At 37.6% G+C, this 24686-nt stretch overlaps 1 protein-coding gene across 1 annotated transcript; it reads left to right on the forward strand.

The window, feature by feature from the left end:
- Window positions 1-3779: 3779 nt before the first annotated feature.
- Window positions 3780-23977, forward strand: LOC6566796 (solute carrier organic anion transporter family member 5A1). Its single transcript, XM_032739177.1, has 8 exons — window positions 3780-3847; window positions 17879-18288; window positions 19354-20447; window positions 20521-21360; window positions 21426-21840; window positions 21906-22057; window positions 22191-22317; window positions 22381-23977. Exons 2-8 carry the CDS (start codon window positions 17987-17989, stop codon window positions 23255-23257), a joined length of 3807 nt encoding a protein of 1268 aa, XP_032595068.1. The 5' UTR covers window positions 3780-3847; window positions 17879-17986; the 3' UTR covers window positions 23258-23977.
- The last annotated feature ends 709 nt before the right edge of the window (window positions 23978-24686 follow it).

A 24686-nucleotide genomic window follows, 5' to 3' on the forward strand; every position in this document is an offset into this window, starting at 1 on the left:
GTCTGTTAATGCAATGTTGTGTGAAGTTGGCTGCTAACGCAATGTTGCGTTACGCGAAATTAGCTGCGCACGCGACAATGGGGATGCCACCTGATCATGTTTAGCTCCACACACACTCTGGCAGTACTGGGGGCATTGTTTTTTAATTTGTTGTTGGATTTCGTACGGTACGGTTGTGGTGTGCGGGATGTTTTTGCTGCAAATAAATATGCCAACTTGACGCACTATTTTGTTTAAGCAAAAGCAAAAAAATAATGAAAACAGAAAAAAAAACTTAAGCAACGCAGTGGTGAAGAGACATCGTGCAACACTTAATTTATAATTAATTTGCAAAAATAACAAAAAATTAATTGATTTTATACAAAAGTGCTTAGTGCATTTGTGTAATAAAAGTAAGCCTAAATCATGTGCAATTAAAGGGTCAATCACCCAATAACATAATAATAATAACAGCAAACAGCAACAATAAAAACTTAAAAGTAATACTAGCCTATAAACAATTATATTTAATTATAAATTTACAAGTTACGCGAAGCAGCTGAAAAAATAAATAAGGTAAAATTAATTGATGGCGAGCGAAATCGAATTTGGTTTAAAAATCACCACACACACAGTGATGCAACTGCAGGCGAAACAAAATAAAGCACTTGAGTCGCATGTGTGTGTGTGTTTGTGTGTGTGTTTGCACACGTGTGTGCACACACATTGAGAAAGGCAGCATTAAAGAGAGCTGCGCGCAACAATACAAAACAAAAACAATGCAGCCAACATCAGCAAAAAACAAAAAAATATGAACATTTAAAAATTGAGAAAAAAACAAATGCAAACAATGCAAGGTGATTTTGAGCATTTAATCTACTTACCACTGCTGCAAGCAACTCTTTGTCAATGTGTGTGTGTGTGTGCGCATACTTAAACACAAAAACACCTACATATAGAAATACATGCACATATACAAATACATATACATATACATATCCATGCAAACGTGTCTCGTTTCTTGCTTCTTCTTGGTTTCTTCTTGTTGTCTGGCTCCCAGTCATATGTAGTGTGTTGTTGTTTCCCCCACCCCCACTCTCTACCCTTCCACCAGACTTGTTTTGCCCTACAGCTGTACATTATATGTGTGTGTGTAGGTATGTGTGTGTGTGTGTGTATTTACGTTTGCAGTCGCACTTGTTACAGATTCATTTTTGGTTTTCCTCTTTGCTGCCCCCCACAGCGCCAAAGGTTTTTCTTTGTTGTCGCTCGCGTTGCCCATTTTTTTTCTTTTGCAGCCTTTACCTATAAAATTTGATGTTAGAAAAGCATATAAAACAACTGTCAGCTGTGCATAGTCATAGTCTGTGCAGTGGTCTATTATAATAACAGTAAACTTTTTTTCTTCAGCGAACCTGCTTACTAGATGTAGGCTGTTTCCTTCTTAACTCTTTTTTCGGACAACTTTAATTTATGCACAATGATTAACCGATATACAGGGTATAATTTGGTGTTGCCCGTCTTGTATGATTTGTTTCTGAGTTGCCAACTGATTTGTTTTTGCATAATCGTTCTTCCCTAGACAAAGTCGGCCATTCTTGTCTGCTAGCATTAGTGAACGCTAAGTGCTCTGGCAATGCCAATACATACATACACACATACATACATATATAATTTTGCCTAAATATTAAATACAAATGTATGTATGTGTGTGTGTATATCGGTTCCCTTTTATCGATCTGTGCTTGATGTATGTGTGTTTGTATGCGTGACATGCGTAAATCTTTTCAAGTATGTGCTAAAAGTGCCTCATAATAGCAAAAGCTCACAACTTATGAATTCAGGTGATTCTAAAGAGTATTTGTGATCGTATTACGGATATCATAAAAATCTATTTATAGCTTTACGTTAATTATAAAACTCACATTCAAATATATTAGTACTAATTGTGCTAATCAATTTATATTATCCGTAATAAATTGCACATTTTATATCAGCTATACATCTAATGCACACATTTGGAATGCATATCATTTTTAAAGCTTGTTAATTATACAAATATTTAAATTGTTTATAAAATCATTTAAATGCTCTTTAATAGAAAAGGAAATATTTTCAAATTGACAGCTAAGCCCAAAAATGATGCCCTTTATTAAGCTTCCGCTTTCACTGCTGACAAAAAAAAGAAAAGACAACGACTTCAAATAAGTCCCAATGACTTTTTGGCCACTACGAAATTCCATTTTAAGATTATGGCCATTCTTAATATGGCATTCGGTTCAATTCAAGTGGGTTTTATAATATATAAAATACCCAAAATGCTTACAAATCGAAATCGAATCGAAATTTAGTTTTCACTCTTCATAGACAAAAAAAAATTATTTCTGAATAATAGTGTTTAATAAATTGATTATAGCATTTAATGTGATGTTAAAATTTGTAATACAGGTTTGTGTCTTTTTTTAATTTACTATTGTGAGGTATATATAAGTATGAACATATATATATATATATATATCTGATTCTCACCCAATCCACTTTCGTTTTGTAACGAGTTCTTGAGTTTGGTCATGGCATAAGTAAGCTCGTTACTTCTTGTTTGCTTTTTTTTGTTATTGTCATGTGATTTTTCAAAGTATTATTTTTTTTTGCTGAGCTGTTGGCGTGTTGTCGTTCAACAAACTGCAATCAGATCAGGCGTCGAAGAGAAAACGGGTTTTTCACACATTGAGATACACTGACACACACAAACTACTTGTTCTTTGAGCATTTATCTGAGTCAGCATTTAGCGTTCAGCTCAATAAATTAATGAAATTATCAAAATGCGCAAACGTGAGCAAACTGTTCAATATTTTTAGAACACATCTATGTGTACAACTTTTTTTTAGCAATATTTCGCTCAATTATTCAAAGTATGAAGACATGTGCCAAAATATTTGCATAGAAATTGCAAAGTTAAATTTTTAATTTTGTACGATTTATAAATTGTATGATTTCAAATAAATTTAAGGTGTAGTTTGCATGGGTATATATAATATATGTATGCCCATCTATAGATTTAATTTCCTATGTTAAGACTAACACACACACATAGACTATAGCTGTTGTGGCCCAATATTCGAGCAGCTGTGCCCGTTTCTTGCGGTTGGCTGCCTCAGAGTTACTCCACTCCGCTCTCCTCACCATCTAGCTCTGGTTTGCTCTCTTCGTTTTATTCTATTTGGCGTTCCAGTTCTGCACGTTTTTTGGGGCCCAGCTCACAATTAGTTGACTGGCAGCAGCAGACGACGGACCTGTTGGGTTCGCTGTGGCCAAAAAAAAAAAAAAGCATTTCGCAAAAATCAAAATACATAATAATGAACACAAGTTCGCAGATTTAACGGTGCTTGTCTGTCTCATAGGTAACCATTGAGGAAATTTAAACCGGTTCCGTTTCGATCGTCGCTTCGTTAGCTCATTCGCTCATTTGCTCACAGGTTCGCTCGTTCGCTCGCTCTCTCGAGTTGCTTATTGAACCGATTCTCGCTCACTACAAAGCATGCAGTATCTGTGTGTGTATTTTTGTGTCTGTATTTGTGGTTTTTCTTTGCAATTCTTCTTGATTGATGTACATAAATATATCTACGTCCGAATATCTTTTAACGAAATGCATTAAATAAAAGAAAACCCAAATATTTATTCAGCGCCAATAAAAAGAATTCTGAAAATTTTCAAAATAGCGAAAAATTTACGTAAACACACAAATATTTTGTTTATAAAAAAAATAAAAAATAAAAATCACAAATAATACGAAATTTAAAACGGAAAATTAAGCGATTGCTTTCAACGATCTGCCAAGGATAAACCTGTTTAAATATGACATAAGAGGTGAGTGACTTTCTAGTATTATCAGGTTGAAAAATATAAATATGAAAAATATATACAGTACAGTATATATAGAGTAGATATTAATATAGAGTAAAATACACTTAAAGAACAAATATTATTATTTGTTACTGTAAGAAATATGGTTTTACAAAATGTGTCAGCTAAATATATATATATATATAATAAAAAATATAAATATATATATATATATATATTCTTAAAGTTTAAAGTCAATCCTTCACTGAGTTATGCCTATAATAATTATTTATTTTAAACTTTTCTCATGACATAAATAAAGATCTAAAGATCTTGTTTTTTATTGACTTTTAGTGCCCATGAAAGTTTTATGTTATTTATGTGTGTCTGAATGTCAACGAAAACAATTTCGCAAGCTGAGTAAACTTTGAGAAACTGTGTCAATTAGCATTTGAAAAGTTGGATTTGGTTTTTGGTTACATTACGTGATTTGTTTTCGATTTGACTAAGCGAAATAAGAAGCAAACATTTTAAATACAAGACTGTGTGACACCAAATATCAATCAAAGCTCAGCTATTGTTGAAAGCTAAAACTTGGGCATAAGTCACACACACACACATACACACACACACTCCCAGCTGAACGAATAAGTTTTCAAACTAGCAAAATGTTTGGCCGATTTGCTTGTTGTATTTGTTGTTGCTGCCCACAATCAAGGCATGGAAAATGTGTGGAAAATCGATTAAAACAACGTAATGGAAAAACTTCAAGCTGCCGAAAAAAAACTAGCTTATCAGCCCACAAAAATGTTTCGCCATCGAAAATAAAAAGCACTTGCATTTTTTTTTAGTTGGTTTTAGTTTTTAATCAATGATTTTCGCCTTCTTATGTACTGTAATCATATAAACAAATAGTTATTCTCAACTTGTTGTTGTTGTTGGCTTTAATGCTTAATGGCTTTTTGTGGGTTTTGCTTTCGAGCCCAGTCGTAACTTTGTCTTTTTTTTAGGCCTATTACAAACAGCCCTCGCATTACAATTAAGTTATATAAAATATTGTGTATTTGTGTGTGTGTGTGTGTGTGAACAATATTGTTGTAATAATTGAATGGGTTTTTTTCTATTGTCTAATTACCAGCAAAAACTCAAAGTAAAATTAAATTTTGTGTTTTTGGCCTAGGAGGAAATGTATTTATTATTCGATATACAACTTTTGACACCCTAATCGGTTAATTATGAATTCAGTTTGAGATTATGTAAAATCATGTCTACGTGCGTTTCTGCAGCTATGTTATTTTAAAGCACAATTTTGTATAACCATTCATTAGTATGATATAAGTTAAAGTTTACGTAAATCTTAAACTTGATACAGAACTGCTTAATGTAAATATTATTATTATATTACATTGATACATATTCCTTGGCAATTAGCCACTTAAGTGCTGTGTAAACCACATCACTAACATTTAATTTGATTTATTCCTTTGTGCGCTCTACTTAATCATAAAAGGCCAAAGCAATATTAATGCCAAGTATAAACAAAGGCAAAAAACTTTATTGGAAATGGGCGGCGAATTTAAAAAAAACAAATACTTTTTTATTTTAGTTAACACAAACAGAAGTTGTTTGTTTATAGATTGGCTTTGCCTATTTGACGGGCCCATGCCTAAACTTTCCATTCCAGTGCCCATTAAATCCACATTAAAATAACAAGCTGCGCACTTAAAATTTCAGTTTACAAACTGCGTACATATTTTACTTTTATGGTGCGCTTCAGTTAATAACAAATGTCTGGTGTTTTAATTGGGTTTTAAAATGTTTAGACACTAAAAGAAGTCGCCACTTTAAATGCCTAAAATATGGTATAACCGAATCGTATAAATCCACAAATAGAGTTATATCTTATTTATTAATTTGGTGGGACTCAATTTGTGGCAACAGAAAAAACTCATAACAAAATGACAGTAAAACAATTTCATTTTCATATGCGGGTTTTATTTTCATTTCTCTGATTCTGGCGGTGCGGAGAAAGCAGTTGGCGTCGACTAAATAACAAAAAAAAACAATGCGTAATTTTTGAGAAACAACAAAAAAAAAACTGGTATTGCGCTGGGTACAAGCTGAGCTTGTCTCTGAAATACCCTGTTTATTTTTTGTAGAGTTGATGAAGTTTTGCAAAGGCATTTAAAAGGTAGAAGAAAGCATTTCCGATTTCTAAAGGTACAAATACTCTTGATCAACATCAAAATCCAGTCGATTTAGGTGTCTATTTGTCAGTCTTTGAAGATTCTAAAATAACATAATTTTTAAGAATTTCACATCATTTTTAAAAACTTTCAAATCAGTTGAGAAACATAAAAAATATCGTATATAGCTTGAAGCTTGCTTATGTATTATATACTTTGCTTTATATATATTCCGCTGATCTTTCTGAAGTTTGATTGATTGGGTATACCCGTTGCGCTTTGTTAGGGGTGCAGGGTATAATTATATACCGACTATTTGCCCACCACGACAACTACAACAGCAATAAAAATAAAAAATAAATAATAAACAATAATAATCTGTGTAAGTTCACAGAGACAACTACAGCAGCAACAATTTAACTTCTGTGCGTATTTCAGTGTATCTCTAACTATATCTCTCTGTGTATGTGTGTATGTGTGTATCTGTGTGTCGAATGACATTTGAACAGATTTAGGGCGCACCTATTCACCTATTTATTTAATCTTTTCATTATGGCACAACACACGAGTAAATTTGTTGTATTTGTGTGATTGCTCTTACTTTGTTGCATGTTTGAATTTAACAAACATATTTTATTTAGGTCATTTTAATATGTATTCGTGTGCTTTGTGTGCTACTGTTGCAATTGCAAGTCGTGGCGTGTTTATCTAAGCAAGATTTGGTAATAAAATCTACGCGATTTTTGCATGAGTCGCACAATTAAAACGAATTTTCCACCTTTGTATTTTTGCATTTTCCTGTGCGATTTCACATTTCACAAGCAGGAAGTGAGTGCGCGATAATAAGTGCCAGGTAATAAACACACACATACACCCACACACACACACACACACACTGAAATTGCTCAAAAGTTTCATATATTCATCACTATTCAAATTACACATTTTGCTAATTGCTCTTTTTTTTATAAATTCCAAATTGTTAGTTTTTATTGCCATAGATCACAGATCAACGAATTTTTACAAAAATATATTCATTTGGTTGTTTTTTTTTTTTGCATTTATATATTTATTTTGAAAATTAAACCAAACTATATTTTTGGCTCAGTGAGAGGTGTTTATGGCTAAAATTGCACATTGTGTTTTCCAAAGCTTTTCCATTACAGAAATACCTTTGAAATATGTATTAGCACCGAGTTCAATATATACGCCTACTGGAAAACTTTCGTGTTGGTCTTTTGTGTGGTTCTTTTCGGATTATTGGGGGCAGTGCAGGCTTAGCGGGTGCATTTTGTATCTGCTTAGTTGAATGTTGAACTCAAGCTAATTTTTAGTATACATAAACAATGCGCAAATAGCTTGAGTTGAACAAACAAACACTGGCAGTGGAGAGCTTCTCATGGCTGCTGTTGATGCCGCCCAGATAGTGGATAGTAAATGTTGTGGACACCACATTGTTTGTCGGTCTATCTTTATAATCAGGCCACTATCTGTTTGTTTTCGTTGGTAAATACAATTCACACTCGAGTACGGCCAACATTGAGATTAACAGCAACAGCTTCCATTTATATACCCTCTGTTGTACCCGGCACAGTTTTTGAAATTTTTGAAATTTATAGAGGTTACTGTAATATTTCTCATTCGTATGTCAAAGTTTATGCTAGTTGACAACCAGTTTCGATAACTCATCCTATTTTATTAATTCTAATCTTAAATCGTGTTTCCAAACTTAATTGCAGCATTAATCTAAATGACATCTCAAAGCCATTCCTCTAACTCAAGCTACAAAACATTAATAAAGTAAGAATATTTAAGCTATGCATTTAAAGTCTCTAATAAACTCAGTCTGGTCTGGTTTTTATTATACTCTTGTACAGAAGTTAGATGAGTATGTTGACACCCTTGAAGCTTGAGACTTGAAAATTTCAACTTCCAAAATATCACAGAGTTTCACAGTTCGAGTCAGTTCGAGTCAAATTTAATGAAAGCCTCTGTCAAATTTGTTCAAAACGGGTACCAGAGTATGCGGCAATCGGTTACGGTCGATTGTAATGTTCTCACTTTTGTTTTTTGTTTGCTGTATGGTAAATTTATTTATAATCTCAATGCGGTCCGTGTCGTAGTGTTGTCAGCCTCCTACGACAAAATTTGTGTCTGTTGCTGTTGCCACGTTCTCTGCTCGGCTATTTGCCTCGTCGACTTGGCGTCTATGCCTGTGTGTGTGTGTGTTAGGCTAAAAGTTATTTTCGTATTGGTGCCCCGCTGCTCACATACACACACAGGCACACACACACACAACACGTGCCTAAACTCACACACATTTTATACAGTGTCATCGTTGTCGTTTTTGCTGCCGGTGCCGTTTCTCTTTTTGAATTTAGCGCTAATCTCATTATATATATATAGCCATAGCAATGCATATTTCATAAACAAAGTGAGCAAATGACGTTTATTTGAATTTCTGAAATAATTGACGCACATTTTGATGATATTTGCTCAGCTGATGTTTGTCAAACTCCAATTGCCTAGCTTAAGATAACAAAAAACAAAATAACAAAATGACAAACAGCAAGAGCTGGCTGTGTTGTTCGCCAAAAATTGCATACCCTTGTAGAATGGAGAGTCAACCCGTCAACAACTTTGTTTTGCACCGGAAATGGAATTATTATTTTGTATTTCTACGTTTTAAACCGATTTTAATTATATGTTTTCTGTTTTATGACTGGTTTTTACCTGAAAACTCCACATTTGTGCACTTGTATTGTATCAGCATTTTCGAGATGTATATTTCTTGCATTTATATAGATTATTCCTATGCATTTATTATTGATTATTCCTATGATTTTCTTAGCCAATTGCAATATGGAACATGATCTAAATTGATTTGGTAAAATCGTCTAATTAAGTTAATTCCAATTCTGCGCTATTATCCAGTTTTGAGTTCCATACCGTATATTGAATTGATATCGGAAAACTCTGACATATATTTAAAAACCAGAGAAATTGTTACCCGCTCCTCCCAGAACCCAGATAAGATTCATTCCGGATATATGACAAACTTCAACAAGTTAGCTTTAGGGCTGTTGACTGTTCACTTAATAAAAAAAAGAGTGCAGACTATATATGGCTATATCAAGTATGTATAAATACTTGATGGGGTCGAAGACGTCTCCTTCACAATGCCTCTACCCTCTACAAGGGTATATAAATAAAATAATTAAAAATGTTGTCTCTTTAAATTTAGAGCCAAGCAAACAATGCACAATAATTCATAGCTTGTACGCAAGTGTTTCCCCTTTTATTGCAGCCATAAAGAAAAATCTCACTTATGACGTCAAGCTCGTATGGACCTTGTGTGCATTCGGCTTGCAACAACTGACTTGTCTGCCACATCGAGATACATGTGGCATTTATGCTATGCATTGATTTGCAGTTTGACGTCACAATCCATGAGCGTTGTTTGCCTCTCTCTACAATAGACTAAAATAGACAATAGCAAGTTAACTTAATTTAGCAATAAGTTTCTCAAAAGTATGCAATACCAAAAGGGTGCCAAAAAGGTCGAACTCTTAATAACTTAATCACATCTTGTCTAATCTTTGACTTTAATGTCAAATGTATTTCCAGCAATGAGCTCATATTACATGAGGTGAAATGTGTTATATTCTATGGCTGGATAGTTTTCCTAAGTTATTTTTTGGGATTATATATTAATAAGTAGTTCAAGGTGCTCTAATAATTGAGGCAAGTATTGCTGATAAAGAATATTTATGCTTTATGGGGTCGTAGAAGTCTCCATTTAATGCACTGCAAATCTGAATAGATCTGAGAGGTATTTAATAATTTTTTACAAAGTGAAATTAGTTCTAATTACAGGTTTATAATACAACACACAAAAAATATCTTCAATGGGAGTTTGAGGAAGCTATGACTAAAGTAGAACTAATTGCCATGCAAAATGTGCCACACAGTTTTTTCTGTTTTTTTCTTGTTCTTCAAGTAAGATCGCTTATATATATATATATATATATGTGTGTATATGTACCGATGTCACGTCCCTGCTGGGTTATTCCATCGTCTGACTATCAGCAGACTGATGATGCGGATCACGCACAAATGCCACTCTTCTGTCTTCTGTCTTCAGTTGTCTTTGTCTCTGGGGGCGTACATTGAACCTGAACCTGAACCTGAACCTGAACCTCAAGTCTCTTGGCAGGCTGATGTAATTAAGGGGAAAATGCGATTATCAACTGAATGTTCAAATATATAAGAATATCGCAACTTTTTTGCTGTTAAGCAAACATTGCAAGTTCCGCAAGTGTTTTATCTTTTTTGTCAACATTGAGTCAGAGATTGTTCTTAACTGTATGTCTGTCTGTGTGGTTATACGTCTTTCTGTCTCCGGCTTTGTTTGGCATTTGGCTAAAATGGTAAAGGTCATTAAAGCGTAAAAACAACAACAACAAAAATACACATATATATATATATATATAAATAAAAAAAAGTTTCAAAGCCACTCTAAAGCGCCAAATACAGAAACTTGTTTGAGCAGCTAAATCGTCAAGTGTCCAGCATTTTGACGCTTTCAATGGGGCGTGTGTCATGCCAAGATTCCCTGTTCTTTTCCGTCTTTATTCTTCTTTTATAGTATATTGTTGTGTGAGCTTGCTGCTTAATTGTTTGTACGCTTGATTCATTTGGAATCCAAATGGATATATTTAAAGAATCATCAAAAGTGTTCGCTGAGTGCACGGAAAGTGAATAAAATAATTACAGCGGCAACATTAATTTTGATTCGGAATGCATTCATTGTTCCTGGCATATATCTTTATACGTTTTGTAGCAATAGTATTATATACCTACATATATAAATATATATATATATAACGTTTGCGCTTCGAATACAGGAAGCTAATTTGCAAACTTGTTTTTATTGCTGTTGATTTGTTTTGCCTGCCTGTGTTAGTAGTATTTAAACACTTCAGACTTTCACAAATGTGTTTTGGCTGCAACACTTCTTCAGTTCCTATATAGATCTGCGCAATAAGCGACAATTTTCATAAGATAATAGTATCTGAATTAAGTATTCGCATAAAAGTATTAAATATAAAATATTTATGTGAATTGAAGAAGAAGATACACTTAAAACTAAACAAGTTTAAAAGTTTTTTTTTTACAAATAGTTCTTTTGAAGCAGCATCGCGGAAAAGTGTGGGCTGCTAGAAACATTTGTTCCACTTCAAAGATACATTGCTGCAGATAATGAGAGCAAATGATAAATGATTATTGCTGGCACTCGAATATTCCATTTGCCAATTGATAAGAGTCTCGCAACTCTGCTGATAAATATGCAAGTTGAGACAGCAGCAGCAGCGGCAGCAGCAGCAGCAGCTGTTTTTCATATTGTTCTTTCTTTTTTTGTGCTATTCTATTTGAAAGTCTTCGGAAATTGTTTCTTTGTTTTGTGGCTGGCCAAAGTCGTCTTCATATTCCCATTGCTGATGATATATTTTTTTTTTTTTTGTATTTTTTCGAAGGCACATTTGCGCAAATAGAAAAACTGTTGCTCGTCGAAGCAATTACGAAAATATATATTGTATAAGCGAGCTGATAACACTGCGGACATTTTGAAAACTAAACAATTAGAATTATGGCATTTGCGTCGTCTTACAACAACCATATAAATCTACATACATACAGTATCGGCAAAAAATATAGCACTATTATCAATTTAGAGGCGAAACAATGAATGCTGTGAAATGCATAAAAATACGTTGAAATATGGCAAATTCTGTTGTTGTCTTATGCAGCTTATGAGCTGTATTTATTGTGGGCATTTCCACAGGAAAACGACACTTGTCATTCCAGCAAAAGATACTCGAATTTCTTTGTCCTGAATAACCTTTTAGCTATTTCTAAACCCCATCTGAAATTTTTGGTATAACTTTAAAAAAACAGTGCGTGACTTTTTTTGGTGACCACTTCTTAAACCAAAAAAGTTGCAGCTTGAATAGCCAATAAATTTAGATAGCCGCTACTTTGGTCAATCTTTAGGTTTACATACTGTATTTGACCATAATTAAGCCTAAGAGCTATATTAACTTGCTTATGGGTAGTGGCAAGATATACTTATTTGTTGGTGCTGTTTGCTATATATATAAAGTATGTGTGTCCGCATATAAAGTAAGTACCTATTCATACACAAGGCAGATCAGAGATATGCGTAGATGGACACATATATATATATATATATATATATATATATATATATATGGATAATATATAATGTACACACGTACACGGCATGGGTATGTATTTATGTAATGCTGCATAGCCTCGACCGTTTTCATTTGACATTGATGACTTGATAATCTCTCTGGGGAGGGCACGCACGTTTGTTTTTTTTCTTGCTGTTTGTTTGTTAACTTCCCTAAGCTTAAAGTAAACTAGTACATGGAGACCGGAAAGTCGGATAGTCGGTTATAAGCGCAAAGCTTCATATTGTAGCTATCTGTACAGAAAGGGCACACACACACACAATTATCATCAACTTTGTACACAATTATATTGGGCAATTTACAATTTACAGAGTGACATTATCTTCTCTACCCCGACAATGGCGCATTTCAATTTGAACAAAAAAAAAAAATAAAAATAAGTGTGAAGCAATAATATAAGTAATTCACTTACTAAATTAAATATAACTGTCAGACATGATCGATCGATAATAGATTGGGATGACCAACTTAATTGCTTATAAGACTTATTATATTAATTACAATTTGATAATGGTTTCATTGAAATCAGATTGTGACGCACATAATGCGACCTACGATAAGGTCTAACTTTTTGGAGGCTGCCACTTTGCGATAAGTAAGTTTAAATATTACGTATTAAAAAATGTCAATATTAAAAAAGTTGATAAGAAATTTCATAAGATTAAAAAGAGGCTTGACTTTGTGACCCAATTATTTATATATATTTCAAATCAACAAGACGCATACATTGAATATATTTTATATATTATATTTATACTTAATAATTGACAACTGCAGGTCTCAATTGTGTTGTTTTATACATTTTTAAGTTGCATTTTATATTTGTAGCTAATTGTGAATTGCAATATTTGGCAATTGGTCAATGGGGGTTTCGTTATGTTGACTTTCGCTACCTTAAAGTAACTTTTGGTTTAGTATTATAGCCAATTGCAATCTCGAGTTTCCTAATGCCCAAAAAGCGCCCCTCAGCTGATCACATTTTTGTTGCAATTGAGCCATTCGTGCAATTGCTTGGAGTTTGGAATTCAGCAAAAGACGCTTTTTAGTTTGTTTTTCATTTTTTGTACTGTTTGCAAATAAAACGAAAACCACACAGCGATTTGGAAGTGGGTTGCTGTTGACGTCGATGTGGTGCTGCTGGTGGTGTCTAAATGAATGCGAGGGGCTTCCATATTGTTGACGTGCTTGGCCACCCACCCAAATGACTCGTAGAGCACAACGCCAACATTGCCAGTTAGATGGAGTGTATCAAATTACAAGTCGACTTGCTTGAGACCGGGAGTAACTAATCCTATTAACCAGTTTCCAACTTTTGTCTAACTCACACTCACTCACACACACCACACTGTCATTTGCAATATTGTGTATAATTCGTTATTGTTTTCAATTGTGCAAAAAGTCACATGTCACACTGAGTGTCGTTGTGTCTCTGCTGTTGTAATTGTTGCGTCTCGAATAATCAACGGTGCATGGAGTGCACGCAAAAGGCCGCACCTTAGTCATCCCCAATTCAAGTTGAATGGACCAACAATAGCGGCAACTTCGCCGATGCTCTCCACTATCCGCTGCTCTTGCCACGCAAAAAATCTTGTCTTTGTTCTGCTCATACATTTCCAAGTATTGAACTCAATTATAAGCTGACATGCAGCTAATCGCAATCTTCAAGCGATCGACCATTGGCTAAAAAATATATACATAAGTCAACTGAACTGAACTGAATTGAATTGAACTGAACTGAACTGTTTCTGGTGGCGCTGTGGGTGTGTTTCTCTTTAGCTTTGTGGTCATGTTTTTTGTATTTGTGGTCAGTGGTAATGGCACTCATTTTGGCCAGCTTTGAAGGCCATGCTGACTGACAGTGCGTCATACCTAACTGGATTATGTGTGTCGCATAAAAGTTATGCAAAAAAACAAAATTGACAGCAATCATTGGATTCATTATGTTGTAAACTGAAAATGTAAAAAATAAAAAAATTGCGACTTGGCAGTGACTTGCACTTTGTCAAACAGGCAAGCTCCGCAAACGAAACATTTTAGAAATCTAAACATGTTCACTAATAGTATTGATGTTTGTAATAAGTATTTCTTAACTGATCTTAAACATTTAGCATCCGTCTAACGAATGAGATAATCTTGCATTACTTAACTAATTACAGCTTAAAAGTTGTAAAGCAGTCGAGTATTTTAATCACTTAACCATTTTTACAAGTTGCTCTCAAAGTTCACGCTAGCTGCAAGCTAGTTATATTTGACAAGCAGTCAAATTTCAATTAATTTCTTAAACAGCTTTTAAATATTCTTTTGAATAAGTGTATTCTTATCATGATTAGTCAACTATTTTTCAAAAGCTCAGGCTAGCTAAATTCTAGTTATATTTGACAAGCAGTCAAATTTCAATTAACTTCTTAAACAGCATTTAAAGATTCTTTTGAATATGTATATTTTTATCATGAGGAACTATTTTTCAAAAGCTCATGTTAGCTAAACAAGCAATCGGGTTTCACTGAATAACAATTTCAAATCCGTTTTTTTTTTTGGTTCCTTCAACTTTTTTTACAAGTTTCTTTCCAAGTTCACGTTAGCCAACTGCTAGTCATATTTGACAAACACTCGAATTGACTGAAATGCATTTTCTTAGCAGTTTTAAATAAAATATTTTTGAATGTAAGTATTTTTATGTCATCATCTCAGTAAGTAGTTTAATTTGCCTTATTTATGAGCACGAAAACATTGCATAAATGGCTTATGCAATATCTGCTTGCAATTTAAGTTTTATAATCGGCGTCATGAAAAACCCATCAGCAGTTGTCAGCTGATTGGCAGTTGGTCCACTGTCCCAGCACCCAAATCATTACCACTGCTGCCCTCTGCTCGTCTGTCACAAACTTAATGCTACGCAATTTACCCAAAAAAACAGAAATGTTAACTCCATTAAAAGAGTTGAAGTTTTTAGTGCTGTTGGCAGTTTTGTACTTTCACCACACAAAATTTCCAGAATTTCAGTTCGCTTTTCTCTGGAATTAATTGACATAATGTTGCACAATTGAACTTGTTGCAGCCATTATCTTTTTAATTGGAACTTGCACCGACTTCAGATAACTGAATAATGCAGTTTAAACAGAATCGAAACACATGTTTTTTTTTACGGTGACTGATTATTTAATTAAATTGTACTTTTCCGATCACGATGATACAAATCGTTGTGTGTTTTTGACACAATTGAGGCGTGTAATTTATATATGAATAAAGAGCTGTATATATATATATATATAAATATATATTCTGAAGTAACTATTATCTATCAAGCGTCAGTTTCAATTAAAAGCAGTGCTTCCCGTTCGTGACATAGGTCAAACACAGAGCAGAAAGATATTCAATTATAATCCATCAATATTGATGAATTTAATTCATTTTGAGAGTCCTCTGTTTTGGGACACCAACGAACAAATTGCATTGGCCACGAGCCAAGCTCAAAAAAAAAAAAAATGAAGAAAGAAAAAAGCCAAAGTTGAATTTATAAAATTGTTGTCCATTGGATGCGATGCAGATGCGACATAAGCGACAACTTTTGCTCTGACCCCAAAAAAAATGAAAGCAATAAGCTGAAGCATTTGTGGGTCAGCACGAGCATATCCGAATAGGCCATGCCACGTATGTGGCATGTGGTCTTCACACTTTGGATGAGCCGAGGAATATATAAAACAGAGAAGGCGGGTGGTTGGGTGGCTGGCTGGTTGGCTGGTTACATGTACATGTTAGGAGCATTAGGAGCGACACATAATTGGTTAACTGGCTCAGTGGGCAGCAGCGCTTGGCTGACGGTGGAGTGCAGGAGTCCAGGAACAACATTAGCCGGGCATTTGCCTCTATAAATGGGTCAGATTGGAAGCCGTAAATTACGGATTTAAGCACCGGACCCGTTGCGCCAACACACCAACAAGAACTTAGCTACGTCAAATCTTCAATTAGTTGCCGCTCATGCAATTTACATTAACTCAACCAAAAAAAAAAAAACAGAGAAAAAACAAAGGAAAAAGCAAAGAAAAAAACAACTCCAACAAGTCTTGTAATAAACGGGGAATCAGCAGGTGGAACAATGTTGGCCATTTGCTGATTTTCATATTTCCGTTGGCGTTTGCCAATCGATAAGTTTCTGGCCATTGCAAATTACAGTGGTCGCTCGATAACTTGAACTACTCACATATAATAAATAATCTTTGATTTGCTTACCATATTTAAGAGTAGGCAAATAAATAACCGATAAATCAACACTTGAACTTGTAGAAAGAGACCACTGTATATACAATATTCCTATATATATCTCGTATATGTGGGCGAGTGTGGGCGTGTTTAAGTGCCATTGTTGTTGCTGTTGCTGTGGCTGCTCTTTGCTGGGACCCGCATATTAATGAAAGGGAAATCAGCAGCTGACGTCTGACGTCGAGTCGAGCGTCTTTTGTTGCCAATCCATTTCATAGCATTGCAAAGAGCCAAGCTGTAGGCGCACATCCTCCTCGTCCCACTCGTCCCACTCGTCCTGCTGTGCCACAACGAGCACATCACACACAAGTCTGTCGACAGTCCCCACAAGGCTGGGCCTGGCCTGGTCTGGCCCTACATTAAATGTGTGTATTTTTAATATGAACCGGCATCGGTCTCATCCTTCTAATGCTCTCACAACCCTGCGTCAGGCATAGCCTCGACTTGGGTGGTTCGCATGTGGCATGGCTCGACTTGCTGTGGTGCACTAAAGTGGTGACAGGCTGGCGCCTTCCGTAATCATTCTGTTGGCAGTCGCATGTGCAGCAGCAGCAGCAGCAGCAGCAGCAGCTCATGGCCACTTGTCGCTAGCTGGCACAAGGATTTAAGGCACAATTAGTCGCGCAATAGGAGCAACACTTCAGGACTCCCGGAAGTGGATTGTCTGCCACGCACAGCAATCCGCACAATCCGACTTACATTCAGATATATATATATATATATATATATATATGTATTTAGATATATATTTGTATCATTTGCGTGTATTCATTTGTTGAGCATCGTCTGACTTCTGTGGGAGTTCTGTATTCCCATTCCTCATTAACTCGGTCACTTCTGTGCAGGCTCATTGGCATTGTATGTATCTATATATATATATATATATATATATAAAATATATATAAAATATATATATATATATATATATATATATATATATACATGTGGATTGAAATATTAAAGTCGTGCACAGAATCTTTAATTTTTGTGTAATTATTATTATTTCGAATATGCCTGGATAGATGAGATCTGTCAGTTTCTTATTTTATTCTATTTAAATGCAATCCCTTTTCATTACTACATAATAAATATCTATAAATCAATATGTATATCTATAAGTCTTTCAATCTGGATTCGCCTTCACGGGATTATAAATATGTGGAAGGCATTGAAAATGATTCAGTTGAAAACATTTCAGCTGCTGCCAGCCAAATTTAAAAATAATATTTTTCCCCATATTATGCAATCAATAATTTAATGTATTCTATTTTTTTTTTCTCTTTTACTTTATTATGTAATCAATAATTTTTGTTTTTTTTTTTTGCTTGCAGAGTTATGCCACAAGCACAACACGAAGCTCAGTTAGCACTACAAGAACGGAAAAGAACTGATTGAATGGTGGTGGAAATTGGTCGCATTACATATATAAATGCAACATTATGTCAGGCAAGAGATCCGGTTCACAGCAGCAGCAGCAGCAGCAGCAGCAACATACAGAGCAGTATACGAATCCATCCTTTGAGCAGGAGCTCAGCCCAGCGACGGGGACGACAAACAAAAGCACCGCAGGCACGGTGACAGGCACGACAGCCATATCGACTGCCACATTCAGCAGCAGCAACGCCAACGGCAACGGCAACGGTACCGGGTCCATTGTCGGTTCAGGTTCAGGTACAGGTGTCTGCATAAGCGATGCCGAGGCGGGTGGCGCTACCGGTACGGCACATCGCAAAGGTCACAGGTGAGAAAAACAGCAAACTAAAGAACTAAAGATAAATGTGCAGTGGCACGACATTAGTCAAGCCACTTCCTAGTCCCCATTTACATTAATTGACACCACGCCGAGCAAACATCGCGCGACATTATCGTTTCTCCAGCAACTCCAACAACTCCAACAACTCCAAACAACAAAAGAACAGTCACGATTATTCGAGTAATTACCCAAGGACGGACAGGGTTTAGGGTGTACAAGGCAAATTGTGGGCACCTCGGGCGGGGTTTGCTTCAATAATTCATTAGGCATAGATATACACTCACAATCGATGGCAGTCGATTACGAGGACTCGGTCAATACTAAAATATTGATACAAGAGCAGTCGAGGCCTGTTTTTTGTTTTGCTGCACAAGTCAGGGCCAGCCCAGTAGGCTCTCGTGCCCTCAGTCTGCCTGTCGGTCTGTCGGTCACGTGAACCATTTGGCCACATTCGCTTTGACGCAGTCTCGTTCCCAGTTTTTGCCACTCCGCGAAGTGGTTGCCTGCTTGCAGTTGCTTGTATGCAGACTGCCGTTGCCAAGTGAAGTGAAGCAGTCGCGAAGTGTTGGTTGGCCTCTGGCAGAGAGAAGCCTTTTGTTTTTGACATTGAATCCGGATATTTGTAAGTGAGTCCTTCGATTTGAATTGGCAAGTGCAGTGCAAGTTCTAGGCCAGTGCTATTCTGGCTTAAATGCCGCCATTGTTGTACAGAATTCTATTTTGCAACTGCCTAATTGAAAATGACAATTACGTCAGTTGTGAGAATTGTAATTGAAATATTTGCATTTGCATTTGCATATATATCCTGCTGCTAATTTAATATACTCCTGAATCAGGAGAACATTGTGTTAGATGCTATCGAATGCTTGTCAAATTTGAAAATGATTCCACATTTATTTTTTGGTGAATGTTTTGTGTTATTTTTAAATCAATCAAAATCCAAATTTTATATTTATATTTTGGCCAAAACAAAGTCATGAGAATTGAGTGGCAAACAACGCAGTGGAGCAGTAGCTGATAGCTGATAGCTGATATTGATTCATCTAATTGCAGGCGACAGGAATCCATGTACCAGATGACAGGTCTCTATTCGGAGGCAAACAGCGGCGATGATAGCAGCATTGATGCCGCCCACGACAATGCATCCTCCTCCCATATGGGTGAACTGTCCAACCCCTCAGCGACGATGACGATGGCGATGACAACGACACCATTGGCATCAGCGACGATGACGATGACGACGACGACAACAACAACAACGACAACGACTGCTTTGGATAATGCCGTCCTCAAGTGCCACAGTCGTCAGCCATCTGCAGCAGCAGCAGCGGCAGCAGCCAGCAAATGCAATAATGCGGATCATCAGCGTGACGATGATGAGGATGAGGAGGAGTTTCGTTCACGGGACTGCGGAATATTAAATTGCCGGCCGTATGGCATCCAAAGATTTGCTAGAATTAAGATATTTGTGCTGCTGTTGTCGCTGTTGGTAATGATGCAGCAGGCGCTCAGCTCTGGCTACATCAACTCGGTGATAACGACAATTGAGAAACGCTTCGATATACCCTCGAGCTATTCGGGCCTGATCGCGTCCAGCTATGAGATCGGCAACGTCATAACTGTCATCTTTGTCAGCTATTTGGGCAGTCGCCGGCACATACCAGTCTGGATTGGCATCGGTGCAGTGATCATGGGCATTGGGTCGCTGGTGTTTATGGTGCCGCATTTTACGGGCGAACCGAATCCGGGCATTGCCATTAAGAACAAGACTAGCGACAACATTTGCCGCAGCGCTTTGGTGCGTGACCAGGACATGGATCTCGGACGGCTCTCCAGTGGTCTGTCCAATCAGCCGCTGGCGCCGCACACACTGCGCGAGGACAACTGTCTCGAGGGCAAGGCGTCGACAACGGGACCGGTGCTGCTCTTTGTGCTTGCCCAACTGCTGCTCGGCTGCGGTGGCAGTCCGCTCTTCACCTTGGGCACCACCTATGTGGATGATCATGTGCGCACCGAGAGCTCATCGATGTACATTGGCTGCATGTACAGCATGGCGGCCTTTGGACCAGTCGTTGGTTTTCTGCTTGGCGCCTATCTGCTATCCTTCCACATGGACTCGCTGTCATCCACCACCATCATATCGATAAGTGAGTGAATATGAATATCTTTATATATATATTTACTATATTTAACTATAAAACTCGACCTCGTCTGTTGCAGCGCCCGGTGATCGACGCTGGGTGGGATTGTGGTGGGGCGGCTTCTTGCTGTGTGGCGTCATATTGCTCATGGTGGCTGTGCCGTTCTTCTCCTTCCCCAAGGTTCTGACGCGCGAAAAGAAGAAAATACGCAAAAGTAGTGTTGTGCAGCTGGCGTTGCCCAACAATTCGGGAGCGACGGTGATCACCGATGAACTGGGCAAGGTGAAGAAGGAGATTGTGGCGGTGACCAGCAAGGAGGAGGAGGCACAGCCACCACCCAAAGTGGATACCGGCTATGGCAAGGATATTAAGGATATACCGCAATCAATGCTGCGACTAGTGAAGAATCCGGTTTACATCGTTACCTGCCTGGGCGCTTGCATGGAACTGATGATTGTCTCCGGCTTCGTCGTCTTTCTGCCCAAGTATCTGGAAACGCAATTCAGTCTGGGCAAGAGCCAGGCAAACATATTCACAGGATCGATTGCCGTGCCCGGCGCCTGCATTGGCATCTTCATCGGTGGCTGTGTGCTCAAGCGGTTTCAGCTCAAGCCGAAGGGTGCCGTTCAATTTGTGCTCATCACGAACGTCATCTGTTTGGCCTGCTATGCGATGCTCTTCTTTCTCGGCTGTGACAATCTCAAAATGGCCGGCACCACAATACCCTATTACACCAAGCATGGCAGCACGCTGGATCAACCGTTCCAGGTCAATTTGACGGCCGCATGCAATTTTGGCTGCGAGTGCCTCACCAGCGAGGTGGAACCTGTGTGCGGCAACAACGGCTTGACCTACTTCAGTCCCTGCCATGCTGGCTGCACTGCCTTCTCCTCCAGCTCAAACTACACGAACTGTGCCTGTAAGTCCAATTTGCATTTGTAATCTAACTAAACAAACTTTGTGCTAATTATTCCCTGCGCGTAGGTGTTCATGCCAACATTTCGAGCAACATTTATCGTGGTGCGGGTGGCAGCCAGGCGCAGGCTCTCAGCGCCAACGAGGACTTTGCCGAGGTCACTGTTGTGCCGGTGGCGACAGCTGGGCCCTGTGCGACGCCCTGTCGCACTATCTATCCATTCCTCATACTGCTCTTCTTTATGACATTTATTGTGGCATCCACACAAATGCCGCTGCTGATGATCGTGTTGCGCTCTGTCTCGGAGGAGGAGCGCTCCTTTGCCCTGGGCATGCAATTTGTGATCTTTCGCTTGTTTGGCTATATACCAGCGCCGATACTCTTTGGCAATCTGATCGACTCCACTTGCATCATGTGGAAGTCGTCGTGCGGCGAAAAGGGCGGTCGTTGTCTCATCTATGACATTGAAAAGTTCCGCTACAAGTGAGTGCAACATTTTGGTGCAACTTCAACAAACAGCGTTTCTTACTAACGCTCTTCTCTTGCAGATATGTGGGTCTGTGTGCCTCGGTTAAGCTGGTTGCGCTCTGCATCTTCCTTGTCGACTGGTGGCTGGTGCGCAGGCGCAAACAGCTCGAGAAAATGAAGCCTCTGAATGCCAGCGATCCCATCATTGGCTCCATCATCAGCCTGGACAAACGTTAGTTGCAAATTATATATTGACGATAAATTGATGCATATCCTGGCCACATTTGCCATGTGGAAAATATATTTTAGATTTTACTCTATGCTTATTTATTGGTTTATCACTTTATTTGATTTACCACTTGCAGTGTTTGAGGAGAAGCTGACTGGCGGCGATCCAAGCACTAATTTTGTTGGAGGCCATGAACTGATCATACCAACTGATATCCTGCGGCACTCTCGCAACGATTCGCGCACCATGCAGATGGACTACGGGTAAGTCTGAACAACACCTTGAATCTAACAAAAACAATACGTAATAACTGGGATCCTTTGCAGCTACGACAAATGCGGTCAGGTGTTGCCGGCGGCTAACACTTGCAATGTGCCGCAGACCAAGTCAAAGAAGCATTTCCGGAGCGCATCGTGTGATGTGAAGATGATTCGCAGCTTTGCCAAGGATCACAATGTGGCGGGCAGCGTTGCAGATGGCGCCGGCGATAAGTTTAGGAATCTGAAGAAGCTGCAGTCGCACACACGCAATCACTCCACGGATCTCAATCCGCAAGATGCGCGTCACAAGACGCTGCGTGATGATCCCACACTGCCCATACGCTATATACAGAATCAGTTGCGGCCGCAGGACTGTGCCGAGGAGGATGACGACGATGAGCTGACCACCGGCTGTGGCCACTTTGTGAAGAAGCATTCGCGCAATCACAGCTACGATCAGATTTATATGCCCAACAACATACGCTTTGATGCCGACTTTCTGCGGCATCCACACTCGCATCATAGCAATCCCAAGAAGAATGTCAACCTGCTCAAGAATGTGGTGAGCGATGCGGCCAAAGTGAAGAATTCCAATAATGAGACAGACGTCGCTAGCGGATCGCGTTGTCATTCACGCACCAATTCCAAGGATCTGAATAGCCAGGTTGCCTTAGCCGAGCCCTCATCGAGTGGACTCAGCATTCTGCGACATCGCCGCAGCAACTCGAAAGATCTTAACTACAGCATATTGCCAGGTGGCAACAGCAACAGCAATAGCAATAGCAGCACCATAGATGCCGCCACACCATCAAATGCCCAAAACCAACAGCAGCAGCAGCATACGCGGAATACGTCGCACCACAAGATCCAGATCGACGATGATCGCAATGAGCTGATTAACGATAACGATGACTACGAGGAGTCGACTTCGATCCGCTTGTAGTCGTCGTACAGTTGAATATGTTCCTGAGCATACATTGCCTGTGCAATCTCTCCAATGCCTTACATAGCGATTTATGCCGATTCAGTCGTTTACATATGCATTCTTAAATGAGTGCATCGAATCGAGCACTCTCAATCGACCCTATGTCTGACTATATGATTTCCTTCAAAGCGGCAACTATCTGCTTTATCCGTACTTATAACCAAGTGTTCAATTGTACTTTCCTTGTAGAGAACAAGAAATAATCTTTTTATACTACAAAATGTTCAAACCGGTTCACTAAAGTTCATATTTGGAGCATTGCAAACAATATTTATAAATAGTTTATTTATTGTGTAAGCATAGTAGATACATATTGTAGTCTTAGGTCCTTGTGATAGGCATATTTTATATTGTACACTTACCATTTACACAATAAGAGCTATTTGACTGTTTTTTAAGAGCCGAAAATTGCAGTCAAACCACAAAGTGAAAACCGCAAATTTAATAATTAGCCTCTATGAACATTCTTAGCTCAGATCGATTGGAACAAATGTTGTCAGCTGCCAAAATTCGAATCATTTGAAAATCCAATAATCCCAGAATAATTAATTTACCATGTAAAATTCCAGCCTTTTGGGAGTGATGATGAAACACACCCAATTTTTGTATCCCTTGAAGCTTTTACTCAATTTATTGTGCAATCTCGGTTTCGAAATACAAATTTTGCTTATGCATAAACATTTTGACTGCGGGTATTTAAAATATATAATAATATAGAAATCCAAGAAGCAGCTGAACTACTAATATCAATAAATTAACAATTGTCAATGGAAATTGTGCTGTGAAATAATGTGTGAGTAAAACAAAACAAAAAAATAAACAAACAGAAAACTGAAAACGAATGTTAAACAAGTCAATGAATAGAAGAAAAGAAAACTAAATTGTGGAAAAGTATATAAGAAAGAACTCATATCAGAGTTAAATGTCATGAATATGATCGAGTCTCACACATAAAGAGTATTTTAAAAGCTCGTCGAGCGTAGAACGAATTCCTTAATATCCTGTTTTAGCATAAGAATTTGGTAATGCCACATAAGCCACGTTTAAATACAGAACGTCGTACTTTAAGCGATAATGCCTTAAATATATCAATTAATTATACACAAAAGAAATGCGAATGCATTTTAGATAAGAAGTAATGTCTATATATATATATATATATATATATAAATATCTATATATATATATATAGTTATAGGTAGTGTCTGTTGGCCAAGTGCAAAAATGTGTAGTATCTGTTGGAAACTTATTACATAATTGCATCTGTATTTTGAAGGAATGGCATTCGATATTTGTTGGCCAATCTTTCATTCATAATTATTTCGTGTGATTTCTCATGATTGATGGATGTAGTGCAATTCCTGTATTCAATTATTTTTATAATACA

The sequence above is a fragment of the Drosophila grimshawi genome, unplaced genomic scaffold (assembly GCF_018153295.1).
Source record: "Drosophila grimshawi isolate 15287-2541.00 unplaced genomic scaffold, ASM1815329v1 contig_1377, whole genome shotgun sequence".
Classification (NCBI taxonomy): Eukaryota; Metazoa; Arthropoda; class Insecta; order Diptera; family Drosophilidae; genus Drosophila; species Drosophila grimshawi.